This window comes from Mchenga conophoros, linkage group LG14, assembly GCF_057382185.1.
Source record: "Mchenga conophoros isolate Kocher_MC1m ecotype Shallow Benthic linkage group LG14, M_conophoros_male_GT1.1, whole genome shotgun sequence".
Classification (NCBI taxonomy): Eukaryota; Metazoa; Chordata; class Actinopteri; order Cichliformes; family Cichlidae; genus Mchenga; species Mchenga conophoros.
In genome coordinates this window covers 40243834-40271381 of record NC_140539.1, presented here as the reverse complement: position 1 = coordinate 40271381, position 27548 = coordinate 40243834, and the positions used below count along the sequence as shown (strand labels likewise).

Sequence of the window (27548 nt, the reverse complement as noted above, 5' to 3'; positions counted from 1 at the left end):
AATCGCAACTAACCTGAAACTGAGGAGGTTCTATATAAGGAAGAATTAAAACAGATATAAAATGCATCTGATCTTTAATTGCAGGTGTAACCATGAAGATTTTTGGTACATATTGCAGGTTGTTGCTCATTATAGAATTTGTGCTCAGCTTCATAAGGCAAAAAGCTATAGCAGGGGTCTATGATTTCGTTTGTGTGTTAATGATTTAGGTATGGCAAAATTAGAGGTTTCTAGTCAATTTAGGGAACCAGTGACTTAACTTAAGTTAGAATTAAGAATGCCCAATTTGTTTGAGGTCTGTTGTTCATTTTTATACACACATTGCAAATGTGCTTATAAGGAGCTGGCACTTAGTCTGTGAAGGTCAAAAGCTTCATCCGACAACGGATCGGATTGATATATTGGAGCTATTGACTTCACGTGCAGAGGGTTAAGTGCATGCACGCTTACACACATAAGCATGGCATAGGATTGGAATAAACAAAGTCAACAACATTAGGTTAGGAGAGCCAGCGCAGGAGAGGTGTTGGCTTTCTATCTCTTGCAGAGAAGGGAACAGATACCAGACGGGGACACGGAGATATGGGGACCCTTCACAGCAACTGGGGTCAAGTGTCATGGCCTTGGGGCTCCTTGAGAAGATGGATCCCATAACCACAGCGATAACCAGGAAGGGGTTGGCGAAAACTAGGAACACCAGAGACCAACGAGGTTCGAGAGGCTTTTGGCAAAAAGGGGGACACGGCGGTGACAACGGACAACAAACACACAGATCTTTGTTTGAAAGTGGGGCAGGATAATCCCCAGATCTGTGTAACGACTGAAGTCGAAGAAAGAAGAATCCGAGGGCGTTTCTTCACTCCAAGAGGAGGTGGTGAAGGGGCCTGAAGCGTGACAGGCTGAAACTCGAGTCTGAAGCTAAAAGAACAGCTGGGTTGTGGGAAAATTGGAAAACAACGGAGGTGTTGGGGTTGATAAGTGTCATAACGTGTTTGTTTGGTTTGGAGACAAATCCTGGTGTGAGTTGGGCTGGCAAGCCAGCCCAAAGAGGAGGAATGTGACCAGGAGATATTTTATTTTGTATTCTTATGATCACAGTTATAATTAGAAGTATCAATCATTAATCATTTACCATTGTGGAATCTGATGACAGTATAATCTTTGTTTTATATCTATGGTAATCTGAGTAAAGATTAATGTATGCAGGTTATCATCATTGTAATCAAGTCTCAAATGGTATCCACAGCATTGTATTCACCGTCCATAACTGGAGGGTCCAGCAGGACCTTGTTCTAATTCATTTGCAGGCCTACATCAGAACATGCACATAGAGAGTTATGTAAACACGCACGTTCACCCTTATTTACACAGGGAGGTCATGTCAGGACATTCTCTAGTTGGACACACAGGCTCACAGAACTGCACAACATGACATGTCACACACTTGTTTTTCTCTAAAGTATCATCTGATGTTTGTATAAGGAGAACTTTGGACTATGGGGAGACTGTTATCATTTCCAGTAAGGTCTAACTGTGTGATGTCATCATGGGTTTATATAAGGATGGGGAACGGTCCACTCTTTGGAGATCTGTGGCTGTACGCTTGTCTTCCCATGCTTCTGTCTTAGAAGTATGTAATAAAATCACTATGTTTGTCACCTACACGGACTCGGCTGTTTTTCCTTCTTACCCAAACTGAACCAGACGTAACATATTCCAGCTACCATACCCTGCACCCTGCACAGGTCGCCTGTCTGTCGCAGGGCTAACACGCAGAGACAGACAACTCACATTCCCACCTATGGGTTCTTTAAATAAATAAATAAATTAGGGCAGATGAACAACCACTGTCATAAGACATGACGGCTAAGGTCAAAAATTCCACAACGATATACGAGTACAAAGAGAAAACCTGCAGGAAGCAGAGAGGAGCAGAAACAGTGTGAACATCAGAGAGGATCTGAACCAGGAGGAACGGAAACAGCCCTGTGCTACCATACAGCTCATTCACAAACAGGCTGCACAGAAACATGTACATAGGTTCATGTAAGCTTCTGTTCACACAGATAACCACAATCAGCAGGACATTGGCAGTAATGATTAAAAAATATAAAGAAAAGAGAAGCAAGAAAAACAAGTATTTTGTAGGCCCGGCATCAAAGTAGGCACCAAGGATGAAGTATGAGCCCTCTGTGAAGTTTATCATGATGCAAAGGTCCGTCACAATCAGCTTAATGAACAATACTTACACCAAATATTTTCATATAAAAACACACATGAACTGATGAGAAATGTGTAACTGCATAACAATATTTCACAGAGCAAATGAAAGGAACCTGTCAGAGTTTTTAACTGAAAACCTTCCGAAAAGTCAAAAAGCAGTGAGTGCATCAGACCAGCTTCTTTTAAAGCCTTCAGCTCAGCAGACGCCCCCAGCAGCAGAATGACATCATCCTCTGAACCTTCCACTGGCTGCTGACTGCTATGAAATGTTAACATCAGCTTTCAAACTGGCAACATAACACGGTGTGTTTCCAATGGCATTTACAATGATCCACAGGGATGGGTGCTGTTTGTGTGTGAAGTTTTCCTAGTTTAGTTAGAAGACCCAAATGCCATGCTGCAATACTACACTGCTGTGGTAGCCAACATTTCAAATGCAGGTTGTGTGGTTTGTTACTGTTACTGAAGGATACTCGCTGTAAGTGTCACAGAAATGGCTTATGTATAAAGAAGTTTAATAGATGGTTCCAGCAGTTAAAATGTTCTTGCTTGTACATTTCTGTGGACAATATTGTAAAGGTGTGTTTATCTTGTCACAAAGAACCAGTTTTGTTACACCGCTATTATCGCGAGGTTTGGGCGTGATAATATAGGCTGTGAGCCCACTTTTAATAATCACGCTAAGGAGTTCAGCGAGCTATCTGCAAAAGCCTGGTTAGTCTACCAGCTGTTCAAGAATGCACAGGACTGTAAAGTTATTGTTCTAGGACCTCCGAAGTGGCAGGTGGCCACGAGCCTTTGTGTTTTATGTTTGTAGTTTTCACGGCGTTCAATAAATGCAGCAAAGCGCCCGTCTTGAAGAAGCCGTGCCTGTGTTGTCATTTCGGAGTTATACTCGCCACACCAACACCAACCAGATGTTTAAATCTTCATATAAATGAGTAACAGTAGGTGGACATTAGGTAAGGCTGCACTTTTTGCAGCGATCTCGTATAGAAAACTATTCGCGCGTATATAAAACAGGTCCGCGGCTCCGAACCGTAGTAAAGGGACCTCTGGCTGATACGTCAGGTTTGTGTCGGGCTCGTAGCTGAAAACTAGCTTTACTTTGTTGTGTGGGTCAACTTTGCTAGAGACAGAGAGAGGCGTTGAAAGGCTCCAACGGAGCTTATTGTTTCAGAGGAAACACGAACACAGCGTACAGTCGAGTCTTAATAGCTTACTCACAGCTGGGCTCGTCAGGCACTCTTCTTGGCTGCAGTGGTTATTATTATATTTACATGCTTCCAGCTCCCGTTTCTCCTCGATGACAACTCGTACACAGACACTCGCTCACAGACACTTAACGGGTATGGCAGTCCATTCTCCCTGCAGCACGGACTACACTGCCCATGAGGCTACATGCTTTCGGGCTATGCCTGTAACACTCTGCTATTACCTTCATATTAAATAACATTAACTAGTAATGACTTCATCAGCTACTCTTAGTACCATTGATGTTAAGTTAGACTCTTTTTCTCCAGTTGATCTTTCTGAGTTAACTTCAATAATTACTTCCTCCAAACCATCAACGTGTCTTTTAGACCCCATTCCTACAAAACTGCTCAAAGAAGTCCTGCCATTAATTAATGCTTCGATCTTAAATATGATCAACCTATCTCTAATGATCGGCTATGTACCACAGGCCTTCAAGCTGGCTGTAGTTAAACCTTTACTCAAAAAGCATCTCTAGACCCAGCAGTCTTAGCTAATTATAGGCCAATCTCCAACCTTCCTTTATATCAAACATCCTTGAAAGAGTAGTTGTCAAACAGCTAACAGATCATCTGCAGAGGTTTATTTGAAGAGTTTCAGTCAGGTTTCAGAGCTCATCACAGCACAGAAACAGCTTTAGTGAAGGTTACAAATGATCTTCTTATGGCCTCTGACAGTGGACTCATCTCTGTGCTTGTCCTGCTAGACCTCAGTGCAGCGTTCGATACTGTCGACCATAATATCCTATTAGAGCGATTAGAACATGCTGTAGGTATTACAGGTACTGCACTGCAGTGGTTTGTATCATATCTATCTAATAGACTCCAGTTTGTGCATGTAAATGGAGAGTCCTCTTCACACACTGAGGTTTATTATGGAGTTCCACAGGGTTCAGTGCTAGGACCAATTCTGTTTACATTATACATGCTTCCCTTAGGCAGCATCATTAGAAGACATAGCATAGATTTACACTGCTATGCAGATGACACCCAGCTCTATCTGTCCATGAAGCCAGATGACACACACCAATTAGTTAAACTGCAGGAATGTCTTAAAGACATAAAGACCTGGATGGCCGCTAACTTTCTGCTTCTTAGTTCAGATCAAACTGAGGTTATTGTACTCGGCCCTGAAAAGCTTAGAAATATGGTATCTAACCAGATTCTTACTCTGGATGGCATTACCTTGGCCTCCAGTAACACTGTGAGGAACCTTGGAGTCATTTTTGACCAGGACATGTCCTTCTACGCACATATTAAACAAATATGTAAGACTGCGTTCTTCCATTTGTGCAACATCTCTAAAGTTAGAAATATCCTGTCTCAGAGTGACGCTGAAAAACTAGTTCATGCATTTATTACTTCCAGGCTGGACGACTGTAATTTATTATTATCAGAAAGTCCAAAAAACTCCCTGAAAAGCCTTCAGCTGATCCAAAATGCTGCAGCAAGAGTCCTGACAGGGACTAGAAAGAGAGAGCAGATTTCTCCTGTTTTGGCTTCCTGTTAAATCCAGAATTCAAAATCCTGCTCCTCACATACAAGGTCTTAAATAATCAGGCCCCATCTTATCTTAATGACCTTGTAGTACCATATCACCCTATTAGAGCACTTCGCTCTCGCTCTGCAGGCCTACTTGTGTTAGGATGCCTGGGTTGTTGACCCAGGGTTTTGAGTTTATTATATTATTTGTCATTTCTAGTCTTCGGTTTCTTTGTTAGAGTTCTGTCTTATGGTTCACGTCTCTGTTCCCTCTGTTGCAGTGCCTGTGAGTCTGTGTCTTTAAGTTCAGTCTGTGTTATGTTTCCTGTTTTACTTTGGAGGTGCATGTCTTATGTTAATGTATCTTCCCCTGTTTCGTTAGGCCTGATTTGCCCCAGCTGTGTTTCCCTCCTGTTGCCCGTTCCCTGATTGCTCCTCTGTGTATTTAAGCCCTGTGTTTCAGTTTGTCTATGTTGTGATCTACCCTTATCTTGCTGTGTGTTTTGTTTGCGTAGGTTTACCTTGGAGTCTTAGTCTTGCTGCCCTCATGCTGTGTGGATCTCACTGTGAGTTTAGTTTAGTTTGCTTTTGTATAACTTTCCCCTGCCAGCAAATAAAGCTGAGTTCTTTGTGTTTAAACGTGCCTAATTTTGGGTTCAACTCCTGTCTGCCACACAGCGATTCATGACAGAACGATGCGACCAGAACATGGACCCTGCAGACTCTTCAGCCTTTGAGTTTAACGCTGAGATGGATCAGATGATTAAGCTTCTTGACCGCATTGCCCAGGCCAAGGATTTGAGAACAATGGCGGTTGGGCTAAGCGCAGTAGACGCTGTCATTCGGAGCAACCCTCGGCTAAATCTGTTTTCTACGGTCACTGTGCTGGGCAGCTCCATAGCTGCCTGGAGGGAGCAAGTCAGGGCTGGCGAGCTTGCTCTCTCTATTTCCACCTCCACTTCTTTACCGCTGCCCCAGGACAACACACACTCTCCACCTGCCTCAACGCTGTCACAGACTTCGTCTCCTTCCTCCCGTCAGTCGGGACCTTGTTCGCCTGTCCGTTCACCTGCCTTTTTCCTGGCGGCTATGTGGTCGGAGGAGGAGGTGGTCTCCATTTCTCCACCGGTTCCCTCTTCCAGAAGGAAATGTCGCCCTTGCCATCGCCACTCCTCTCCCCAGTCCTCTGTTCTGCAACCTGGTCCTGCTGGAGGGTCCGAGGGGCCCGTCCGGCCTTCATCTGTTGTTCCCGCTGGGGGTTCTGGAGAACCGCACCAGCCTTTGTTTGCCTTCCGAGGGGCCCGTCCAGCAACCTGCCTCCGCTGCAGAATCCGGGTTCCTTCCATATCCATCATTCGTAGATAAGGACTAGCATTATCTAGTATCCACCCTCGACACAATTATTCGAGACCACTCTCTAAGTCGACTCACGGTTCTGACTGCTTCTAAATGGCTTATCATCTCCGATGAAGTTCAGTGGCCTCGCACTCTGCTCTCGGACGATTTGTGGGGTTATTATTATAGAAGATTATTTTCCCCTAATCAGTCTTTTAATTCAACTCCCCCCAAGCTGCTGCTGTCACTTCTGTTCATTCAGAAATCAGCTCAGTTTTTATCGGTACCTTATCTGAAGTAATTAATAAGCTAAGCACCCCGTCTCCATCTTCTACTCAAAGACAAGCTCACGCAAGCTTTACGAGCCGTCAAGCGTTACCTGAAATCCAGTGTAGAATGGGAATATGTTTCAGTAAACAGGTAAATAAACAAAACTTCTGTCAGTGTCCAAATACATATGGACCTAACTGTATATGTCAAATCACAGCAGTATTCAAAGTGGCCTAAATGTGTATTGAAAGTGTTTTTCCATTCACTTTCTCTAAACTTTGCTAAGTGAAGCAGAGAGGAGCGGAAACAGCCCTGTACTACCATACAGCTCATTCACAAACAGGCTGCACAGAAACATGTACATAGGTTCATGTAAGCTTCTGTTCTGATCGACTTGTATAAAGATCGAAGTATCTGATAGGGCTGTTTCTGAGTGAGCACCGAGTGTGAGATATAAAACCTGGGAAAAGTTTGTTTTGGTTCTCACATAACATAACTCTGGATAAACGAACAGGCAGAAAATGTTCACCTCTGACAGAACTGTAGCATGTAAGGGTCACGGCAGGGTGGACCGGTGTGTTTGCGGAGCAGACCCAAAAGCAGACACGGTAAACAGAGAAAGCTTAGGTACAACAAAAGCAGGCTGTTTATTTGGCTGACAGGAAAAAACAAAGGCAAGACAAACTGGGACAAAACTAAACTGTGAACACTAAGACTAACTATGAAAACTATGACAGGAAAAACCCAGAGACATGCCATGACACAAAGGAAAACAGACGACCCGACCCTGAACAGAGGGAGACAGAGGACTTAAATACACAGGATGGTAATGAGGGAAGTGGAAACACCTGGGGAAAAACAGCTGACACAAATAATCATAATGCCACAGGGGAAGCAAAACTAAACACAATGAACATGGAAACAAGACTTTCAAAGTAAAACAGGAAAAATGGAGAGACATGAACTGGGAAACGCAAGCTTGACACAAGAGACAGCGAGAGGGAGTGAGAGATTCATTCATTTTTCACAATAAAACAACAAATCAAAGGAACAATAAACAAGTAGTGGGTAGGAGTGTGTTTGCCATCAAATACCCAGAACAATTCAAAACAGTTACTTGATAATACGACAGTGTCACGGCTGGCGGAGTGAGCCGTGTGGTGTGGAGGAAAGGGAGGACCCAAAATGCAGCAGTGACTGATGATACGAGTGATGTTTATTTACAAAGTGACAATGGCAGAAACAGGCAGTGAGGCATGACAAAACAACTGAAGAAACCTAAACTGGGAGAACTAAATGACAAACCTGAGACCATACAAAAGGGGTGCGAGGCAGAGAGACGCAGAGACAGGAACACCATAGAACGCAGAGCTACACGGAGGAACGCAGACGAGCCGACAACGAACACAGACCGACACCCACTAAATATACACACACAAGGTAATCAGGTAATCACACACAGGAGGGAAGAACAGCTGAACCTAATACACCTGGGCCCTGTTTCAGGAAGCCGGTTTAGTGGAAAAACTGAGTAAGTATACCCTGAGTTAACGAAAACTCTGGGTTTTCGGTTTCACAAAGCAAGTTCAGATGAAGCCTCAGTGAGTCACTATGACGACACACTCCGTGAAGCTAATCTGCCCCCTAGCAGGTTTACTACAACTAACCCTGACTGTCTCCGCCCCTTTGTCGGAAAGCTGACAGTAGGAAGTGTCAGACATGGCGTGCCCCTTCCTTGAAGAGCCAGTAGATGTTGAAGCCCAAATTCTCCGCAGAGCTCTCCGCCGGGAGAGAGTGATCAGAGCGCGTTTGGACATTTTATCATTTCCTGATGATTTTCTGTGTGAACGTTACCGTTTCTCAGCACAATCTATAATTTATTTGAATAACATCCTCAGGCCATATATTACGCATGTGACACATCGCGGACATCCTCTCAGTTCTGTACATATTATTTGTATCGCACTTCGGTTTTTTGCAAACGGGAGCTTTCTGTATAATATTGGTGACGCTGAGCACGTTTCCAAGGCTACCGTCTGTCGGGCAGTCAGGAATGTTACAGTTGCACTGAAACGTCTCCTGTACTCGTTTGTGTTCCCCGGTCATAGACCCACAAGATTTATCAAAGAGGGATGCCACAAAATTGCAGGTATCAGGATGAACGAAACTTAATTTATGATGTGGTGATACTTGGACTACTACTTAAATTGTACATTTATTTTCAGGGTTCCCAGGCGTGATTGGCTGTATAGATGGCACTCACATTCCAATCATTGCTCCTTCAGTAAATGAAGGAGACTATGTGAACAGGAAGTCTTTCCACAGCATTAATGTGCAGGTACATAGTTCCCTGTAGCATTTCAAACTAACAAATTATTTCATTATAGTAATGGATGCTAATTTGTGTTCTCTGCACTGTGAAGATCATATATGATGCTGCCAACATTATCACAAATGTGGAAGCCAAGTGGCCAGGCTCTGTCCATGACTCACAAATATTCCGTGAATGTACACTGAGCACAAAATTTGGACATGGTGAGTTGAGAATACTTTAAAATATATAAAGACCAATTGCTTCAGGGACATTTGAACTGAAGTGTATCCTTCTGTCTTAGGAGAGTTCACTGGCTACTTGCTTGGTGATAGGGGGTATCCATGTTTACCCTATTTGCTTACCCCTTACCCTGACCCTGAACCGGGCCCACAGCAGCGATATAATCTGGCTAATTGCAGGACAAGAGCCAGAATTGAAATGACTATCGGAATGCTTAAGGCCCGGTTCCAGTGCCTGCAAAGACTCAGGGTCACCCCAGAAAGGGCATGTGACATTATTGTGGCATGTGTGATTCTTCACAACATTGCCACAATTAGAGGAGAACACTGTCCTTCTGAACCAAACATCAGCAGTGATCCAAACCATGAACATCCTGACCCTCCCACGGACATACAAGATGGAAGCGCAGTCAGAGACACCATATGTCACAATCATTTCTTTTGACCCATCACCTCAACATGTTGAAAGAAGAATAAACAGATTTTTTGTTCAACTGGCTTTATTGGTCGCCTGTATTTCCTGTACACAAAGTATTAAAAGATGTAAACCTCATAAAGTGTCTCTGTTGCTTCCTCCTCTGTAACAGCTGTCAATGTTTCTTCATTATTTTCCTGTAGTAAAGAAATAAACAACATTGCTGTTCTACTGTAAACTCATATAATCTGTGGAGTATTACTCACAACTGCATGTTGGTCTGGCTCAACAGGAGGCTGCACCAGATGCAGTACACCACCACCATCAACTGATAGAATATGAGGTTTATACAGGTCACTTATAACTTACAAGGGACCAAATGGCAATTAACAAACATACCAATCACCTTACACTTCATTGTCATTATGCTCTCAAAGACAACCAAGACTGAGGGAAGGCAAAATCAGTAGGAAAATAACTTCACTACAAAATAATCCATTATGGTAAAGAGTTTATCAAATGAATGAGTAGCACTGCAAAGGTGACTGTGAAGAAAGGATGTATGCACATCATGTATTATTTTGAATTTACCCCCTATGTAGGCACTTGTGTCTTGCGGGGTTATTGACTCAGAGGATGTCCCCGCAGAGATGCCTTCGGCCACAGGGCGCCCACTGTTTTGGCTGAGGGCCAACTGCTCAGCCTCTGTGAGTGGTGGTGGTGGTGGACCCCCACCTGTTTTTCGGGCCTCCGCTTTTTTTCTGTTGGCTATAACGGGCCACATTTGAGCATACAGAGTAAGCAAATATGTACTTGTAATGTGCTCAGATAATTTCAATAAGTGCTTACAGAAAGAAAATTAATGTAGCCTCTAACTGCAATTGATTTACATGGGACAAACAGACCAAGCACTATGGCTCATAATACAATTACACCTTACCTGTTTGGACTATATTTTTATATTTCATCTTTACTTGCTGCCAGGAACGTTTGGGGCCTGTTGGGTTGCACCTGCGCTCACATCACATCACAAAATAAAATGTATAAAATAACAAATAAAATAACATATGATAAAATAACGTGTTAAATGGGTGGAAATCCCTCGATCAATGTTTATATTAACACTCACGCATTGACTCTGTCGGCTATGTTTTGCCATGCATGCTCCCTTTGTTTTGCAGCTGAGGCTGTGTTACTTTTTTTCTGAGAAATCTGCATGTTATCAGCATATGCTGCCATCAGAATTTCGGCCTCAAGCGCTGTGAAATACATTGACCGCGCCTTCTTTCCCTCCGTCTCCATGGTGACTCGCTTAATCTGTGCTCCACTAATCAGGGCTTTATGTATCCTCGTCCGCGCGCTTCACTTGGGGTTAAAGCAACTCCGCGTTGATTGAACTAATTGTTATCAGCCTTTCTGAAACCGAATATTCCGAGTTGGACAGTTCGGGGTTACTCAACCCTGCGTATCATTTTTAACTCTGAGTTTTCTAAACCGGCTTCCTGAAACAGGGCCCTGGGGACCGGAGGAGACAAGCTGAACACAATAACAACAGACACAGAACAGAACAGGAAATCCAGAACACGAGCCTTCAAAATAAAACAGGAAACAGACTGATGTACAACACAACACGGGGACATGAACAGAGCACCAAGGACAGACACAGGTAGGGCTGACAATACACCAAACTTCAGGTTAACCCTAACTAATACAGATCAGAAAAAACGCAAAACGCTGGGTCAACGACCCAGGACCATGACAGACAGAGTGCAAGCACATAAAAATGATACCAATAGATTCAAGATGAATTTTAAAACAGATGAAGAGAAGTATTTCTTACAGATTCTTAACAAGTTGATTCTTACACTCATGCGCCTTAACGGTAATATTATTAATATAATTACAGTTCCATACTTAGATTGCCATAGATTAGATATAACAGACACACAAACAAATGTGAATATTGCATCATCATTATCATCACAGTCATGGAGTTGTTTGCTGGTAAAATCCTCAGGTCTTCATTACACCTCGTATTAAAGTATACAATAGGTACATGTGTTTTAGTATCAGTTTTCAGGCCCCTCTTCTGTGGAACCAGCTTCCAGTTTGGATTCAGGAGACAGACACTATCTCTACTTTCAAGATTAGGCTTCAAACTTTCCTTTTTGCTAAAGCATATAGTTAGGGCTGGACCAGGTGACCCTGAATCCTCCCTTAGTGATGCTGCAATAGACGTAGGCTGCCGGGGGATTCCCATGATGCATTGGGTGTTTCTTCTTCACTCACTATGTATTAACAGACCTCTCTGCATTGAATCATATCTGTTATTAACCTCTGTCTCTCTTCCACAGCATGTCTTTATCCTGTCTTCCTTCTCTCACCCCAACCAATCACAGCAGATGGCCCCGCCCCTCCCTGAGCCTGGTTCTGCCGGAGGTTTCTTCCTGTTAAAAGGGAGTTTTTCCTTCCCACTGTCGCATACACACACACAGACAAACAAATTGAGTTCATGCCTCAATGTGTTTATATTATTTTCTGTTTCTTAGCATGTGGCTAAAGTGCAACACTAAGTGGATCAGCAGTGAGCTGGTGGATGTTCAGAGTTGGTGTCCACATAAATATGGACAACACATTCTACAACATCAGGAAAAAGCTGGAGCAGTGTTTCAGAAAGTCTGTATGAAGTTTGCAGGGTGTGTCTTCATGGATGGGTCCTCTGAGGGGGGTCATTACCGTCCTCAGCCCTCTGAGACCAGAGCTGAGGTCCGCTCCGGCTGATTGGTCTCTCTGGTCAAAAGCACTCACAGATAGTTGCATCAGAGGGAGTTGGAGGAAACTGTGGCTAATGAGGAGACACCTCAGGGACAGAAATGTTTACATGCACAGGTGACCTTTAATCTACCTGTTACAGTGATGATGTAACTCTTACAGCATCAGCAGGTTTACTTCAACAGAAAAGTTCTCTCACTTTGTTCAAAGTCTTAAATTCATCTTTTGTGGAAATAACTAAAAGTCAACTCTCGGTCCAAGACGGCACTGATCCCAGCGCCACGTTAGCTTCCTGTAACATGTTTCACGTTAGTGTCAGAGAAGTGTTAGCCAGAAAAACCTAAAGCTGACGCAGCAGGCAGTGTTTGTGTTCATATATCAGATGTTTTATTCATGTGGAATCAGAGTGACTCTTCAAAGTTCTTGTAGCCATGGAGACCGTGGTTTCTGCTGGTCACTGAGTAATTCGGTGTGACAGCAGCTTGCTGCACAATGCTTTCAGGCCACACCACCATCGCTTCCTTTCTTCTGGCTGTGGTCACGGTGCGTCAGCTGATGCTGCAGCGAGCATTAATGCAGTAACTTTACTGAAAGTTCAGCTTTTCACTGATAGGTGGAAGAAGATGTAAGAAAGAGTGGAGGTTAAGGTTTTCTGAGGTTAAGGCTATTAAAATGTAATATTCTGATTCATTTTAAAGATTTTCTTTTTTGGATCCAAACTTTTTCCACGTTCTGTTTGACGCTGGTGCGTTTAACATTTTTTTCTTATTATGCCTTCCCTGTCCAGCACTGTAGCAATCAAAACTGTTGTCTGAAGGCCAAGAAAAATGCCCAACAGGTTTACTTTCCCAAGTGGACCTTTTCCTATACTTGATTGTCATAGTTGATTCACTCTTTATTATTTATTTTTATTTTATTATTACAATCAGAAAGAATAAACTAGAGGAGAAGAGGGACAAAGAGAAAAGACACTGAAAATCTTATTCACCACCTGCTGAGAAAAAAACACAAGCAAAAAGCAGAGTAGGGAAACTACAACAACTAGCATAAGCACAGGTAACAGCAAATAATAAATACTGAATCGTACTGAGCAGCACACAAGACTGACAATGCATGATATGTTTGGAGGCAGCAGCCAGCCAAGAGAGTGTGTGTCTGTGAATACCTTTTTGTCCACCTGTGTGTGTGAGAGCGCTTGTATCCATAAGGTTTCTCCATGTAAATGTCTAATAGTAGATCGGTAGGTGTGGGGAGTCATAGCCCTGCCCCCAGGGACATGAAGCAGGCATGGAAGAGATCCAGGCCCCAGACATCTAGAGGCCGTCCAGAGTGCGGGAGCCCACGGAGGACCACCAGAGCGCCAGCAAAGCCACCCTCCTTGAAAGAGCTGTGAACAGTTCCAGATGAGGGGTCACCCAGCAGCCACGGCGCAGAAGCCACGGGGGGCTGCTGGGTGAAATGCCCGCAGGCTCTGCCTGCAGCCAGCTGTGGCAGAGAGGACTGAGCCCCAGGCCCTGAAGGGGCCCGACCGAGTCACAGGCGCCAGGCCCCTCCAAGCAGCCACCAGGAATGAGCTGTTACATACCTGAGGGCCCAGCACCGGACACCAAAAACCACCAACGCACCGACGCCTGAGGACATCAGCCACTGGCAGGGAGTGTGATGGGGGGAGATAGGCTTCCACACTTTGGAGGGCCGGAGATGTTCACAGAGAGGTGGAGTCTAAGACAAAAACATAACATATAAACACAGACACAAACGCGCATTCCCACCCTCATGCACACATATACAAGCAAAGAAGCCAGCATCCCGGATCCAGACCAGATGGCCAACTACTCCTCCCAGCCCCCTGCCCCCGATGGCGAACAGAGAACGGAGTTATGAAGACCCCATACCTCTCTCTGCCTGTTCATATGTGGTCTTGCTGCGTGCTGCATTTAAAACAGGTGGCCTCTCCTGCACCTCAGTGACATGCCTGCACTCCAAGGTCCTGCATGCCTGGGGGGTTTGATGGAGTGGGAAGAGGGAGGCAGTTGGGGGCAGTTTAATAACACACTTTAATAAATGACAGTTTTAACCTAATTAAAAAACAAATACGTTGATTTATTGAAATAAGTAAACCAGTTAAAGAAAAACAGGAAAATGTAAGATAATAACAAAAAAAAATCACATGTAGTGAATAAATCTACAGGCTAACACGTGATAAATCAAGTTTGTTTATAAATAATCTGTATTTACAACAACAACGTGGATTTTTAAAATAAAAAATGTTTTAATCATGTAAATTTCCTGCACCTGTCACAGACGTCCACATGACGATCCAGTCAAAGCTGCCCAAGATGTTGAACTTCATGTTGTGTCACGGTTGGACATCTAAAATTTGGATGCAGTTTGGACGTCGTACAGATCTCCTGAACTGGTCATGTACCGAACACGATGGTCTGCACGTTTATCCGCCGTCTAGTGTTTGGTGGGGGGAGGAACTTCTCTGTGGACGGCGCCGTCTTCAGTTCTTCTTTCTCTGCTTTTCTGCTTCTTGGACTACCTGCCTCCTTCAGGGTTTCACTCATTGCTCCACAATTCGTGGCAGCAGTTCCTAAAGTTGCTCTAGCTGATTATACCTCTGATACCTGAAAACTAAAACTTCTAACAGTCATGTTTCTGTATTGTATAATGTGCCTTTCATGGCATCAAGGAGGTTTGTAACGTATAGATCTTGTATGTTGTTATCTCCTTCGTATAAAATGTCTTATTGCCCATAAAAGAGGAAGTTCACTCAGGCCCTAAAACTTCTCCTTTTTCTGAGGTCATATTATAATTATTGACAGTGTTATGTTATAAGGCCTGTGCCAGTAAAACAGCAGGAAGCACAGATACAGGCCTTTGCCATCGGGAGGGATCGATTTCCACCCATGTAGCCTTTTTTTCTTTGTCCTTGCATGTGAAGCTGGGAGTTTTGGGGAGTCCAGTCCTGAAACTGAGCCATCACGTCGTGGGTGTATCACCCGCTCTGCTGTATAGTTGACCCACATCCTGATTCCCAGGGTGCGGCTTTAATGAGGTCCCACCTATGGAGCGTTTGTTTGTGCGGGATCCGATGACGACCTTCAGTCAACCTGCTGGATCGTACATCAGAGAAGCATTATAGTTACACCTGGGCCTATCAGGGCCTCCTCCACTCACCTGAGCAGCTTTCTTTTTTGGCTTTAACTGACTTATTCTGATTTTGTTCTCATGTTGTGTTTTATTTAAATGATATTTCTCCTTCGTGTTGTTGGTTTGATGTTTCAGTAACAACCTGTAAAAACTGTACTTGTAACCGCACACGCTGCGGAGACCGTCGTGCACCACTGAGGAAGAGGAGGAGGAGGAGGAGGAGATGAGGGTCTGACATCATTCTGCTGATCACAAACAGCTGCAAACTGTAAGTGTGTGTGTGTGTGTGTGTGTGTGTGTGTGTGTGTGTGTGTGTGTCTGCCCTGTCATCTGACACCTGTGAGGCTGCAATGAGGTCACATTTTCAGTACAGTCAAAAACATGAAATGCAGACTAACACACACACACACACGTGGGTGGGGCACCGCGTGGGCGTGGTCCAGGTGTTTTATTAGCTGCTGTGAGAGGTGAACTCAGAGAAAAGGCAGAAGGCGAGAAACACGACAAGGTGAGTTTCTTTAAAACCTTTAAACCAGGAAAAAACGAGTGACTATTTTTACTAATTTGTATAAAATGCATTTTCAAACACTAGACGACAAACACAGGACACCAAAGCATGTTTGTAACATTTCAAAACGAATTAATGACACAAAACCAGACTTAACTAAATAATATTTAACACGAAAACAGTTTACTGTACTTAAATATAGACATAATATAATTTGATAACACGGACAGATTTTAGGCAGATCGTACTGAATAAAACCCTCTTTGAACAGATTTGAAAAGACAGAAAGTTTCCAGAAGATAAAATCTTATTTTAAAAGTGACCCGAGGACTCCAGGGCACTGTTTTTTCAAATAAAAATGAAGATGTATTCTTTATTTTCGTGGCAAATGTACAAGCCCTCATCGGTGAGTTAACCAGAGTTCATGGAAGCTCCTGACCTCCGTCGCTGGCTGACCGTCCTTTAACTCCCCGATGAAATGCTCACATCCTTCCAGGAAACTCTAACACAGCTTCAGAGCCCTGCACAAACTGACATCAGCAGCAGGAGGAAGTTCAAGCATCTCCTTTTTCTCTGCAGACCATGGTGACCTTTCTTCTTCATGCCCTGCTGGCGGTGATGTTCCTTCCGGTTGTCATGTTAACAAATGGGACCCAGTCCCCTGTCCTCACCTTTGACCCAGCAGCTGTCAGTGACCAGGATGCTTATTGCCAGATGCTCCTTCAGTCCAGCGTCCCCGAGCAGCAGATCCCCTGGTTTTGTGTCTGCACTCGGTGCCAGAACACCAGAGGGCCCAAAGGAAACCGCGGAGACGAAGGGCTGCCAGGTAACCTGGATCTATATCATGACATTACAGACCACACAGAACATTTTTACATTATTTTATTTCCATCAGACCGAAAATAAATAAAGAAAAACATGATGAATATGAGAAGCTTACAGATTGTGTATCAGTCTGCACACATGCTTAAATTAACATGATTTACCTCGGCCTCTGTTGGACAGTGAATGAACTGCAGCTATTGTTGCTTTGTCGGTTAATCAGTCTGTTGCTCTCCCCGTCAGGTATTCCTGGTAGTGCTGGGGAAAGAGGCATGTCTGGGTTCAGAGGTCCTCCAGGTTTCGTGGGCAGCCAAGGAGCCAAAGGTTACTGATGGGGAATGCTGTGAAGCAGGCTCAGTAGTCCCAATATTTCCATTTTTCCTTCTTTAAGAGTCTCTGTCAGGTAGAAAAAAACTAATTTTGCAAGATGTGGCTCACTGATTGGACACTGATTCTTTTCACCAAAGCAATCTTTGTACCTGGCCAAGCATCTCATTCCTATGATTGGAAATCTAAATGGGATTTAAAAAAACATTTTATGTGAAGGAATGTCAAACTACTTTACACTGTGAGCCACAAACAGGACGATTTGAATTTCAGAATCAGAATCCCTCACGAAATTATGTTATGTTAAATTATGTTTCAGTGCTCCCGAGAAGAGAAGCTTTCCTTTGTCTCAGTTTAGAGAAGTTTAACTCCACATTTAATCTGTAATTTATGTTAATTTTCTTAATATGGGAACAATAAGTTTAATTTAAACTGTATGTGTCCGTTTTTCTACAGGACAAAGACGTGGTCATAGTAAATGACTGTTAGCACGACTGTTTGGGCTTAAATTATAATAAATAAATGTTCCAGAAAGAGTTCTGATAGCTCATTCTCCACACTGTCCTGTTATTATATAAATAATAATTTCTCTAGTAGATCATGAAAAATCAGGAACTCTTCTGTCATTTAATTGTTTATCTATTACGTTGTATCACCTGAACAGCCATTATTATTATTATTATTTACTTTATTTTAATCTATTTGAACAGTTTTTCCCAAAATACCTACAGCCAATCAAAAACACCACTTCAAATTTGAATCTTTTATAGCATTTACCACGAGAGCAAAAAGAAACACAAATTCCTGGTTTAGCTCTTAAATATTCCTGCATGCTGACTGTGTTAGTCGCCCCGAAAGCTGCTGTGAGAGGCTGAAGTTAAATTATTGGATGATAGATGATCAGTTCCTGTTACGAGCAGTGGAAACTATAAAAGGTTTGAAGCTGCTCCTGTTTCTGCATCATTGACTGTCTTCTCTTTATGAACTTGTCTGAAAAATACTTCATTTAACCACTAGGGGCCGCTGTAGTAAAAAGAAATGTGTGTTATCTTCTTAGTGCCCTAAACTGCTTGGACTCTACTTGTGATTTTCTGTTTTGCTATAACTAAATGTTTACCATGGTGTGAGTCACCTGACTTCATCTGTTTTGTGTTCAAACTTTAGGACAAAAAGGCCATGATGGGGATAAGGGCGACTGGGGACCTCAGGGGCCTGCAGGACTCAGAGGACTGCAGGGCTTCAAAGGTGAGTGATGAGGCAGTCATCGGGTGCTTCACCCATCGAGCCTCAGAACACCTCCTTATCCTATTTTTCTTGGTCTGCAGGTGAAAAAGGGGAGCAAGGTTTTGTGGGTCTTCAGGGGGATCCGGGTCCTAGAGGAGATGATGGTGTCTGTCCTGATAATTGCAAGTCCATCCCTGGAACTCAGGGACCAACTGGTTTGATAGGCCCTGCAGGATCCAGAGGTCTACCTGGCACCCCGGGGATGCCGGGTCCCAAAGGTGTCATGGGTGAGATGGGAGAGTTTGGGCCCCCTGGTGTTCCTGGCTCTGTGGGTGAGAAAGGAGAGCTGGGGCCACAGGGGGAGTGCAGATGTATAGATGGAGCCAATGGACATAAAGGCGAAAAAGGAGATACAGGAGTCAAAGGTGATGTGGGACCAATGGGCACCGTGGGCCAAAGAGGGCCCCAGGGGATAAAGGGAGACATGGGGCACATAGGGATGATGGGTCCTCCAGGTCCCTGCATGCCCGCCATCCAGTCGGCCTTTGCTGCAGGCCTGACGACCAGCTTTCCCTCACCTAACACCCCCGTGGTTTTCTCCTATGTTTTCTACAATATCCAGCAGAATTACAACCCCAGCACCGGCATCTACATCGCCCCCATCAATGGCACCTATGTCTTCAGCTATCACGTCACCGTCTTTGACAAAGTCCTGAAAATCGGCCTCTTTCGTAACTTCATGCCAGTTATTAAAACCACAGAGGCCAGCCAGTTAGCGACCACCTCACAGTCAGTTGTCCTTCACCTGCTGAGGGGAGATTGGGTGTGGATTCAGGTGAAGGATATGGTAACCAACGGCATGTATGTCAGCAATGAGGCCAGCAGTGTTTTCTCTGGCTTCTTGCTGCACCCAGATTCATGTGATTTGGCTTTACTCAGATCCCCCATGCCCCTCAAGAAGGTTCCCGATGATGGATACACCTGGGGCGGCACCCCCCAACCCTGATCAAGTTACACTCATGTTACACAAGGCAAAAATATTTCCCACCAATCAGACCGACACAAACATAGTGTAACCACAGACGACGTGCTTGAACATCAAATGCTCCGTCAGGTTTTTGCACTTTGTGAACCATCCTTTAGCAACCTTATGTTTTAGACCAATAGGGTGACTTGTGGTGTTGTGGTCTCATTAATTTTGGAGCTTTTCTGTTTTCTTTGTATTTCTAGAAATTACAGATGGTATCTGATGGTGAAGCTTCTCTCCGAGCCTCTGCTGTAATAACATCCTGTATTGTTGGCGTGTCCTCGTTTCCTCCATGGTTTCAGTAGCGCTGGAGTATTTATCTCCCCTCTTATCTCTCTGTCTTTGTCTGTAAACTGGTGTGAGCTCCAAACTCTGAGATTTACAGGCAACGAGTTACCTGATGATCCCCTGACACCGACCCAACTGGGCAGGGTCTCCCAAAACAGCTCCGCTCTGCTCCAGACAATAAAACCGAGACAACACGAATCTCTGTCGCGCCCTGATGACTCAGCCAGAGCTGTTCTCTGTTTTCCAACAGGTCATGCATCAGAAACATCAGCTCTGAAGCATCTTCACATGCAAAGATTTCTGTGAGACGCACTGCTCATTAACAGCTCAGGATCTTAAAATTCCCAGAGGAAAAAACTTGTATTTTAATATTGGAACACTTGCATTGCAGGATGATTGACTTAAAACTTGAAGATGTTAAAGTGAAAGCTAAGGGGATTTGGGAGCTCATGTTGCTGTCTTCAGATAACATTACACAGTTTCTCTCTCAGAGTTTATTGATCAGTGCTAACTGGCGTTGAGTCTTTTAAAAGAAAAGCTTGTATCGCTGTGTGTTATTAGGTCCAGGTGTTGGTGTCATCAGGTTCCTCACACAAAGCTAAGAATAAATAAACTGGGAGCTCAATATATAAAACACAGTTTATTTAATAAATACATTAATTTCAGAACATACATGTAAAAAAGCCTCCCGCATCCAAACCCAACAGGAAATCAGCCATTTTGAATTCCATTTTGGCATCTTTGCTAATAAAGTTTTCTTAATTGAACTTTTATTTAACAGGAAGTCAATTAAAATTTAAATATTTCTCTGCATATTTCTGTCCATCAAGATACATTTTAACAAACTCCTGCTTGAGTTGTAACAGATCAGTTTTCAGAAGACTATGAAGAGTCTGATGTGCCGACCTCTTCATGCTGTGATGGAGGTGTGTCATGGGAACTGTGGCAAATTTTGATATTTAGATATGAAATTTTAAGTTGCTGTGTATAATAAATTATTCAGTTGACCCCATTGCATGCGAGTCCCAGCCTGAGCACAGCTACCCGCCAGTATTCAGTTACAGTCACAGTGCCACCTAGTGGCAACAGGGTCATTGCCATATCATCCAGTGTATGTAGCAGCCAATGAGCCCCAACCCTGCCTACAGGAAGTGCCTGAAACACATGCAGCATGCTGACGGTCACTGCAGCTGTAACGTTTCGCTGTTCTTTTCATCTCTATTCAAACAAAACAGTTTCAAGAGCTTCATTCTTGTGGTCCACATTAGAAAATAAATCATTAGCAGGTGGGGTGATTCTAGTTCACGCTGAAATAAAAATCAAATATTAGAGATGTTGTGGGTTTTGGTTTGTGATTGTCCTCTGTATGAATACTTGTGTGTTGTTAAATTTAAAAATCCTCTATTAAAATAAGAAAGAAAGGAATCTGTCATTTCATGTCTGAATGAAAACTAACTGCACATTCAACAAGAACAATGTCAGATGTCAGAGCTGGACTCCAGATGAGTCCACCCGAGCTGTCTGTTGTGTCTCTACAAAGTAAACCTCGACTAAAATTAATTCACATTCACGAAGAAACAGTGTCTGAAGGCTGAGCACATGTTAAGCATGTGTGATGCTTCAGCTGGCTGCCTGCCTCAGTAAGAAAGTTGCTTGTATTTTTCCACCAACAACACGTTGGTTCAGGCTTTATTCATTTCTGTTCAACATCGACTGCCAGGGTTGGCATTGTTGGCTGCACAGCAGTGTTTAATTTTCAACAGATTATGTTCGTCTGTGATGATGCGGCTCTGACACAGTGACAATCAGTGATGGGAATAACAGCGTTACTAACGGCGTTGCTTTTTTCAGTAACGAGTAATCTAACTAATTTCTATTTCTATCATTACAACCCCGTTACCGTTACTAACAAGAAAATGCGGTCGCGTTACTATTTTTCAACAAACAGGCGGTTGAAGCTGTCTTCAGCTTACCGCAGGTTATATTAGTTGCACGGAAGTAGCTGTAAGTAATCTGGGCGCTACAGCGGCAATCACTTTCTGGCTGACAATCACTTTTTGGCACAACACCTGGAGCTCAGGGGGCAAAACAATCGCACCAGTGCTGCTGTTTGACTGAGGAAGAATAAAGTAGCCGTGGCAAGGCAAGGCAAATTTATTTGTACAGCACAATTCAACAACAAGGTGATTCAAAGTGCTTTACAGAGACATTAGAAACAAAAACAATTAAAAAGCAGGATTTAAAATTGATTAAAACAAGCAAACAAACAAACAAATTAACAAATAAACAAACAAACAAACAAAACAGTATATAAAATCAAAACAGATAAAATCAGAACAGTAGATAAAATCAGTAGTTAATGTAAGTTTTGAAATTTAAGCTTAAAAGTGTGGATTTGGGGGGGCGCTAGCGAGCCGGCAATGGAGTAGGACGTGTTTCTGAAGGCTCCCGCTGACCGAATTTCAGAAATAGTTTTTTTTTTCAACCTACGAAGCCTCATTTTATAACACAGGGGAAGCTAACAGTTTTATACACTGTATTAAAGCTTCATTCGAGACAAAATGGCATCTAACCTAAGGAAATACAAGTACACCGGAGGAACAGCGGCTAGGCCCGGCACATCCTCGGGCGAGGATACCAATGGTAGCCCAAGGGCGGCGCCCGGCTCAGCGACCATTGAGGAACGGGCTCAGCGGAGCGATAGGCGCCTTGTGGACACTGATGCCCTGAAATTGGAGCTTCTTCAATCCATCAAAGACGATATCAGCGTGGCATTAAAAGAAGAACTCAGGAATGCACTGAAAGAAGATTTTGATAACATTAGGGCTGACGTGCAAGAAGTGAGAAATGAGATTGCTAACAATATGGCGGCAGCGCGCGCTGAAATGGATGGAGTTAAGGCCACGGTGAAAGAAGTGGAGGACGGGCTGTCAATGTGGAGCGATGAGGTGGTCACCTTGCAATCTACAGTGAAGACTTTGAGGAAGGAGCTATCTGACCTGAAGGATAAATGCGATGACATGGAAGGCAGGATGCGGAGATCTAATATCCGTATCATGGGGGTCCCGGAGGGCCCGGATTCGAGCTCCACCACGGCCGTATCCGCGCTACTCCGTGAAGCACTGGGTATGGAAAAAGATGTTATTGTCGACCGCTCACACAGGAGTCTGGCCCCGAGAAGGCCGGGTGGTAACCCGCGGGCCATCATAGCCAAGCTTCATTACTACCAGGATTGTGTGGAGATCCTACGCCGTGCCAGGAAGAATTTCTTTGTTTCCGATGTCATTGCTGTGTATCCTGGTGGTGTGGATCAGTGAATTGATGTCTTGTTCACTCTTGGCATACAACAGGGTTCAGGTGATGCAACTTGTGGGCTGTCCTCTTCCTTAGAGACAGGGTAAGGTGTTCCTTCATTTGAGAGGGAATCAGAGTACTTGTCCACATTTAATGAAGGCAGTTGTGGTGGTTGCTAGTAATCTTATACTGATTCCTTCCTGGAATCTGCAAGAATAAACTCTAAATACTTCATTTTTACTATAAAAGTTTTTGGGCCCCAGTTGAACAGTTGGCTGCCCAGAATTTAACAATACTGTTTTTCTATTATTGGGCATGTTCATGAGGGGAGGGCATGGCGTCAGCAGATTTCTCTCTCCACCTGTCCGTCCTTTTGTCAGGTGTAGAAGAGCAGCTTCCCGTGTGGATCACAGACACCTTCACACTGCTCTGTGAAGCTGATGTTTGTTGTCCCTCTTACAGGATGACTGCTGCTGTCATTTGACTTGCTCTTGTTGATGAGGAATCTGTGCTGATGACCTGGAGTTGTTTTTCTCACTCACTCTCACTCTCAGGTTGACTGTTTCACAGTTAAGGGTGTAACAGAGTCTGCCTCAGTGAGAGCAGACTGACAGAGCCTCAGACGGTTTCTGCTGTTTATTAAATGAGTTGCTGAGTCCAGCTTCATTGCACAGATGTAAAGTGCTTCTTTTCCTCATGCTGCAAGCTTATGATGTTTAAAGAAACTCATCTGTTTACTGTTGATTGTCTTAATTAATGACTTTTTATGTTGAGAGGTAAAGACAGAAATGCTGTGTGCAGTTTTAATTGCTGATTCCCTGTTTTGCAACCCGACAGTTGAAATAGAAAGAACTTTGTATATAAATTACTCATAGGATTAAAAGTAGTTTTTTTCCCTTTGAAATCACAGCAATTAAATAAGTTTTTTCTGCAGATGTTAAAATGATAATTGTGTATTCCACCTCAGCTGGATCTTTTTGTTTGTTTGTTTGATTAGAAAAAGAAAACATTAAAAACTGAGATTAGGTCCTCATGTGCTTTAAGTTTCTATGCCTGATGGTAAGGTGGCACCTGAGATCATGTCTTCTCTTTGTCGAGCCTTTTTTCTTTATGTAAGAGCTTCTTTAAGCGTCTAAAGCAGATCTGAATGAAAATGTCAGAAAACATGAAGAACGGAGGTTAAATGTTGATCTCTTTTATGTCACTGTGGTTCACTTTTGTACAGGATGAGCTCCTCAATGTGAACTCTGTTTAGTCTTTCTGAAGTGAAACAAGTACAAGTTCCCATCCTTCACTGTGCGATTCATTGAGTTTTGTTTTCCTTGCCTCCCTTAAGATTGAATTTATGTTTTTCTATGGTTACTCTGTTTAAAGAATAGTTTTGAACTGAATACAGACTCGGTGCAGCTTGTGTTTAAACTCTGACATGATGAAGAGTTGATGATCCTTTAGCAGCTCGTTACAGGATGGAGAATAACTTTGAAATTGTGTTTGTGCTTCAGGGTCTGAACGACTCGCTGACAAACCGTCAGATCTACTTTGCCTTCGCTCTGATGTCGTACCTCTTCACCGTGTCTGTAAACCTGACCCTCATCATCACCATCAGCCTGGATAAAACGCTCCACGAGCCGATCTACATCTTCTTGTGCAGCCTTTGTTTTAATGAGATCTGTGGAGCTTCGAGTTTCTACCCAAAGCTGCTTCATGACCTTCTGACCAACTCTTATGTCATCACGTACACGGCCTGTTTGGGGCAGATGTTTGTCACTTATAGTTATATTTTCTCTGAGTTTACCAGTCTCACTGTCATGGCATATGACCGCTACATCGCCATCTGCAAACCACTGCAGTACCGGATGCTGATGACAGCTCAGAAGGTAGCCCAGCTTCTGATGCTCACCTGGTGCTTCTCAGTTTTTGAAACGGCCGTGGGCACCGTCCTGACCGCCAGGCTGCCGCTCTGCGGACGCCACATCCCCAAGATATTCTGCACTAACTGGGAGGTGGTCAAACTGTCATGCTCTGACTCGACCCTCAACAATATCTATGCGTTCATGTTGATATTTTCACACCTGTCACAGACTGCACTAATCATGGTGTCGTACGTCCACCTGATACGAGCTGCCATCAGATCTCAAGCCGACCGCAGGAAATTCATGCAGACGTGTCTGCCACACCTCATTACACTGCTGGTCTTCACCACCTCACTGATGTTTGATACCATGTACTCTCGTTACAGCGGCGGCAGTACAATGAAGGCCCTGCAGAATGCATTAGCTGCTCAGTTCCTGGTGGTCCCACCCCTCGTCAATCCCATCATCTATGGCTTGAACCTGCAGCAGATCAGGTCCAGGATGGTCCACAGGTTCACCCACCGGACTGGGACATTCAGGAAAAACTAAGCCATGTTAATGAAATCAAACATGAAGAAAACATAGGAAGATGAAGTTATTTTCTAATCTTCTGTTCAAGTCAACCAAAATATGTGGATAGAATTCAGTTAAAACTAATAAAGTCCAGTCCTAAAATGTCACTTTTGGTTCTTAGTACTTTAAGTTAAAGTTTATGTTTCATTGTTTTAGTGTCCTGTGCTCGAAGGGTCAAAGAATTATCACTCTGTTCCTTTCATTTGTTTAAAGGAATCTGTGTAAAGATTGGTTAGATTCTAGTAAATGCTAAAACTCCTTGTTACTTCCCACCTTTAAACCGTTGTACTCACACCGGCTGCAATGAAACTGGATGAAAAAATGTTATGAAATCCACATGAAAAGCACCATCCCAGCCACGTTGGGCACCCTGCAGCACACACACTTTTAGTGTGACTGCTGCCCTTCATACTGCCGTCACTAGAGGGCAGCGACACTTATGTATGAACGCTGCTCATCAACTTCTCTTCAGTATCCAGTACTGTGATACCACACAGACTAACTCTGGATACTGTAGCTCCTATGAAAACCTCAAATCAGAAGTACCTGACTCCGTGGTATAATTCTCAGACACGTAGCCTAAAGCAGATGACTCGTAAGCTGGAGAGTCACAAATTTAGAGGATCATCATTTAGCCTGGAGAAATAGTTTGCTGCTTTATAAGAAAGCAACAAGGTGATATATACCAGTTTATAAACTGTGTTGATAGGCCACATAAAACCAGTCATGATAAACAATATATACGTGGCGTTTTTTCCTCAATAGTTTCACGTTTACTGTCTAAGGACAGCGCAGCGAGACCTCTCTGCTTATGAGCAAAAAATAAAAAAACGAAACAAAAAACAGCCCGTTCGTGTTGGTGGAAAAATGCACCATGTCGACCAATCAAAAAATGTTATGGCAACATGACATTTGGTTGTTTAGTAAGAGGGGGAAGTTTTAGGAGTGACGGAGAGAGAGAGAGAGAGAGTTTTGAGATGTGAGAGATTTGTGACGTTTAGCGTGTTTGGAGTGTGTAGTTAATTGTGTTGTCTTGTGTAGTTAGTAGAGATGGACCGATCCGATATTACGTATCGGTATCGGTCCGATACTGACCTAAATTACTGGATCGGATATCGGAGAAAAATTAAAAATGTAATCCGATCCATTAAATATCACGAAAGCACCTCACAAAACTTGCAACACGCCGTAACTCACCTCAGAATGTTAGCACGTTGGAGCAGTATGCATCACGTGATAGAGCGGCTGTGGCATGCGGGACCTGTCGGTGGTCTGGATAGCATGTGGAGCTTCGCTAGCAACCCGGCATTTCATCTCCGACAAAGTTATCCCGAGAGAAGTAAAGCAAGTGTGTAAGTCCATCTCTGAATGTTTGTAAAGCATTCCTGCGTTAAGCTTAACAAACGACTGCCTCTTCTTGCTGCTACTTCAATCATGAAACTGCTTAACGATCAGCTGATCAGCTTTTCTGTCGTGAGTCCGTGTCTCTAGTTTGCTTTTGGCCCACTTTGCACCAGAAAGAGGAAACCAGCGGCTGAACAACAGCAGCACGTTTAAGCTTGATAAGCTGTTGTTAGAATTTATTTAATATTACTTTCTACTCCAGGATCTTTTTCTACGTAGCTGACGCTGGTAACTGTGCAGGGGCGGATCTAGCAAAGTTTAGCCAGGGGGGCCGATAGGGCATTAACAGGGAAAAGGGGGCACAAAGACATACTTTTCTTTCTTATTCTCATTTAAAATGTCGAGCTTTTAATAAATAATTATCTGACACCCAAAGTTTTAATTTGATGCAAAATGAATAGAAGTCCATTATTGTATATAGTGACTATTAAGTCTAATATATATACCCTAGTAAGCTATAGTACTTTTTACTTTGGGAAGGTACCATCTGTGCAGTCTGCAGTTCTGTAGAAGAAAGATGTTGAATCTATTTAATATTTCTTGAAAAATAATTGATTTCTGTGCATTTTTTTTTTCCACACTGCATCAAATTAAGGTTGATTACGTCGATTAAGCATCATGAGGTGGAGCGTGAGGGGTGGTTCCTTATTTTTTATTTATTTATTTTTGTTGTTACTGGGAGTTGGAACCCTATTAGTTAGGTTGCTTAATATATATGCTAAGTACTCTTTAAAATACCAGAATAGGGAGGATGGTTATGCTGCCCTCA

At 43.4% G+C, this 27548-nt stretch overlaps 3 protein-coding genes across 4 annotated transcripts in view; all 3 read left to right on the top strand.

The window, feature by feature from the left end:
• Positions 1-27548, top strand: part of LOC146560418 (uncharacterized) — a 358436-nt gene that overhangs the window by 35613 nt on the left and 295275 nt on the right. The window contains exon 3 of the mRNA XM_085244410.1: positions 12466-12474. Within this exon, the coding sequence (XP_085100536.1) occupies positions 12466-12474 (9 nt within the window). The remainder of the gene's footprint in view (positions 1-12465; positions 12475-27548) is intronic.
• On the top strand, positions 15958-21059 carry LOC146560444 (uncharacterized). The gene is made up of 5 exons (XM_085245233.1): positions 15958-15967; positions 16547-16793; positions 17033-17113; positions 18281-18361; positions 18442-21059. Exons 2-5 carry the CDS (start codon positions 16550-16552, stop codon positions 19344-19346), a joined length of 1311 nt encoding a protein of 436 aa, XP_085101359.1. The 5' UTR covers positions 15958-15967; positions 16547-16549; the 3' UTR covers positions 19347-21059.
• Positions 22052-25420, top strand: LOC146560443 (olfactory receptor 4S1-like). Of its 2 annotated transcripts, XM_085245231.1 has the most exons (2): positions 22052-22781; positions 24452-25420. In XM_085245231.1, the coding sequence occupies exons 1-2, from the start codon at positions 22671-22673 to the stop codon at positions 25349-25351; spliced, it is 1011 nt and encodes a 336-aa protein (XP_085101357.1). In that variant the 5' UTR covers positions 22052-22670; the 3' UTR covers positions 25352-25420. The 2 variants fall into 2 exon arrangements, with proteins under 2 accessions (XP_085101357.1, XP_085101358.1); XM_085245232.1 differs by lacking the exon at positions 22052-22781 and having other exon boundaries at positions 23965-25420.

Excerpts from the sequence above, each read along its gene's own strand:
- LOC146560443 (XM_085245231.1), top strand. The coding sequence starts at position 22,671 with ATGACATGGAAGGCAGGATGCGGAGATCTAATATCCGTATCATGGGGG. Across the intron at positions 22,782-24,451 it reads GCTACTCCGTGAAGCACTGG|GGTCTGAACGACTCGCTGAC; the intron begins GTATGGAAAAAG and ends TTTGTGCTTCAG.
- LOC146560444 (XM_085245233.1), top strand. The coding sequence starts at position 16,550 with ATGGTGACCTTTCTTCTTCATGCCCTGCTGGCGGTGATGTTCCTTCCG. Across the intron at positions 16,794-17,032 it reads CGGAGACGAAGGGCTGCCAG|GTATTCCTGGTAGTGCTGGG; the intron begins GTAACCTGGATC and ends TCTCCCCGTCAG. Across the intron at positions 17,114-18,280 it reads GGGCAGCCAAGGAGCCAAAG|GACAAAAAGGCCATGATGGG; the intron begins GTTACTGATGGG and ends TTCAAACTTTAG.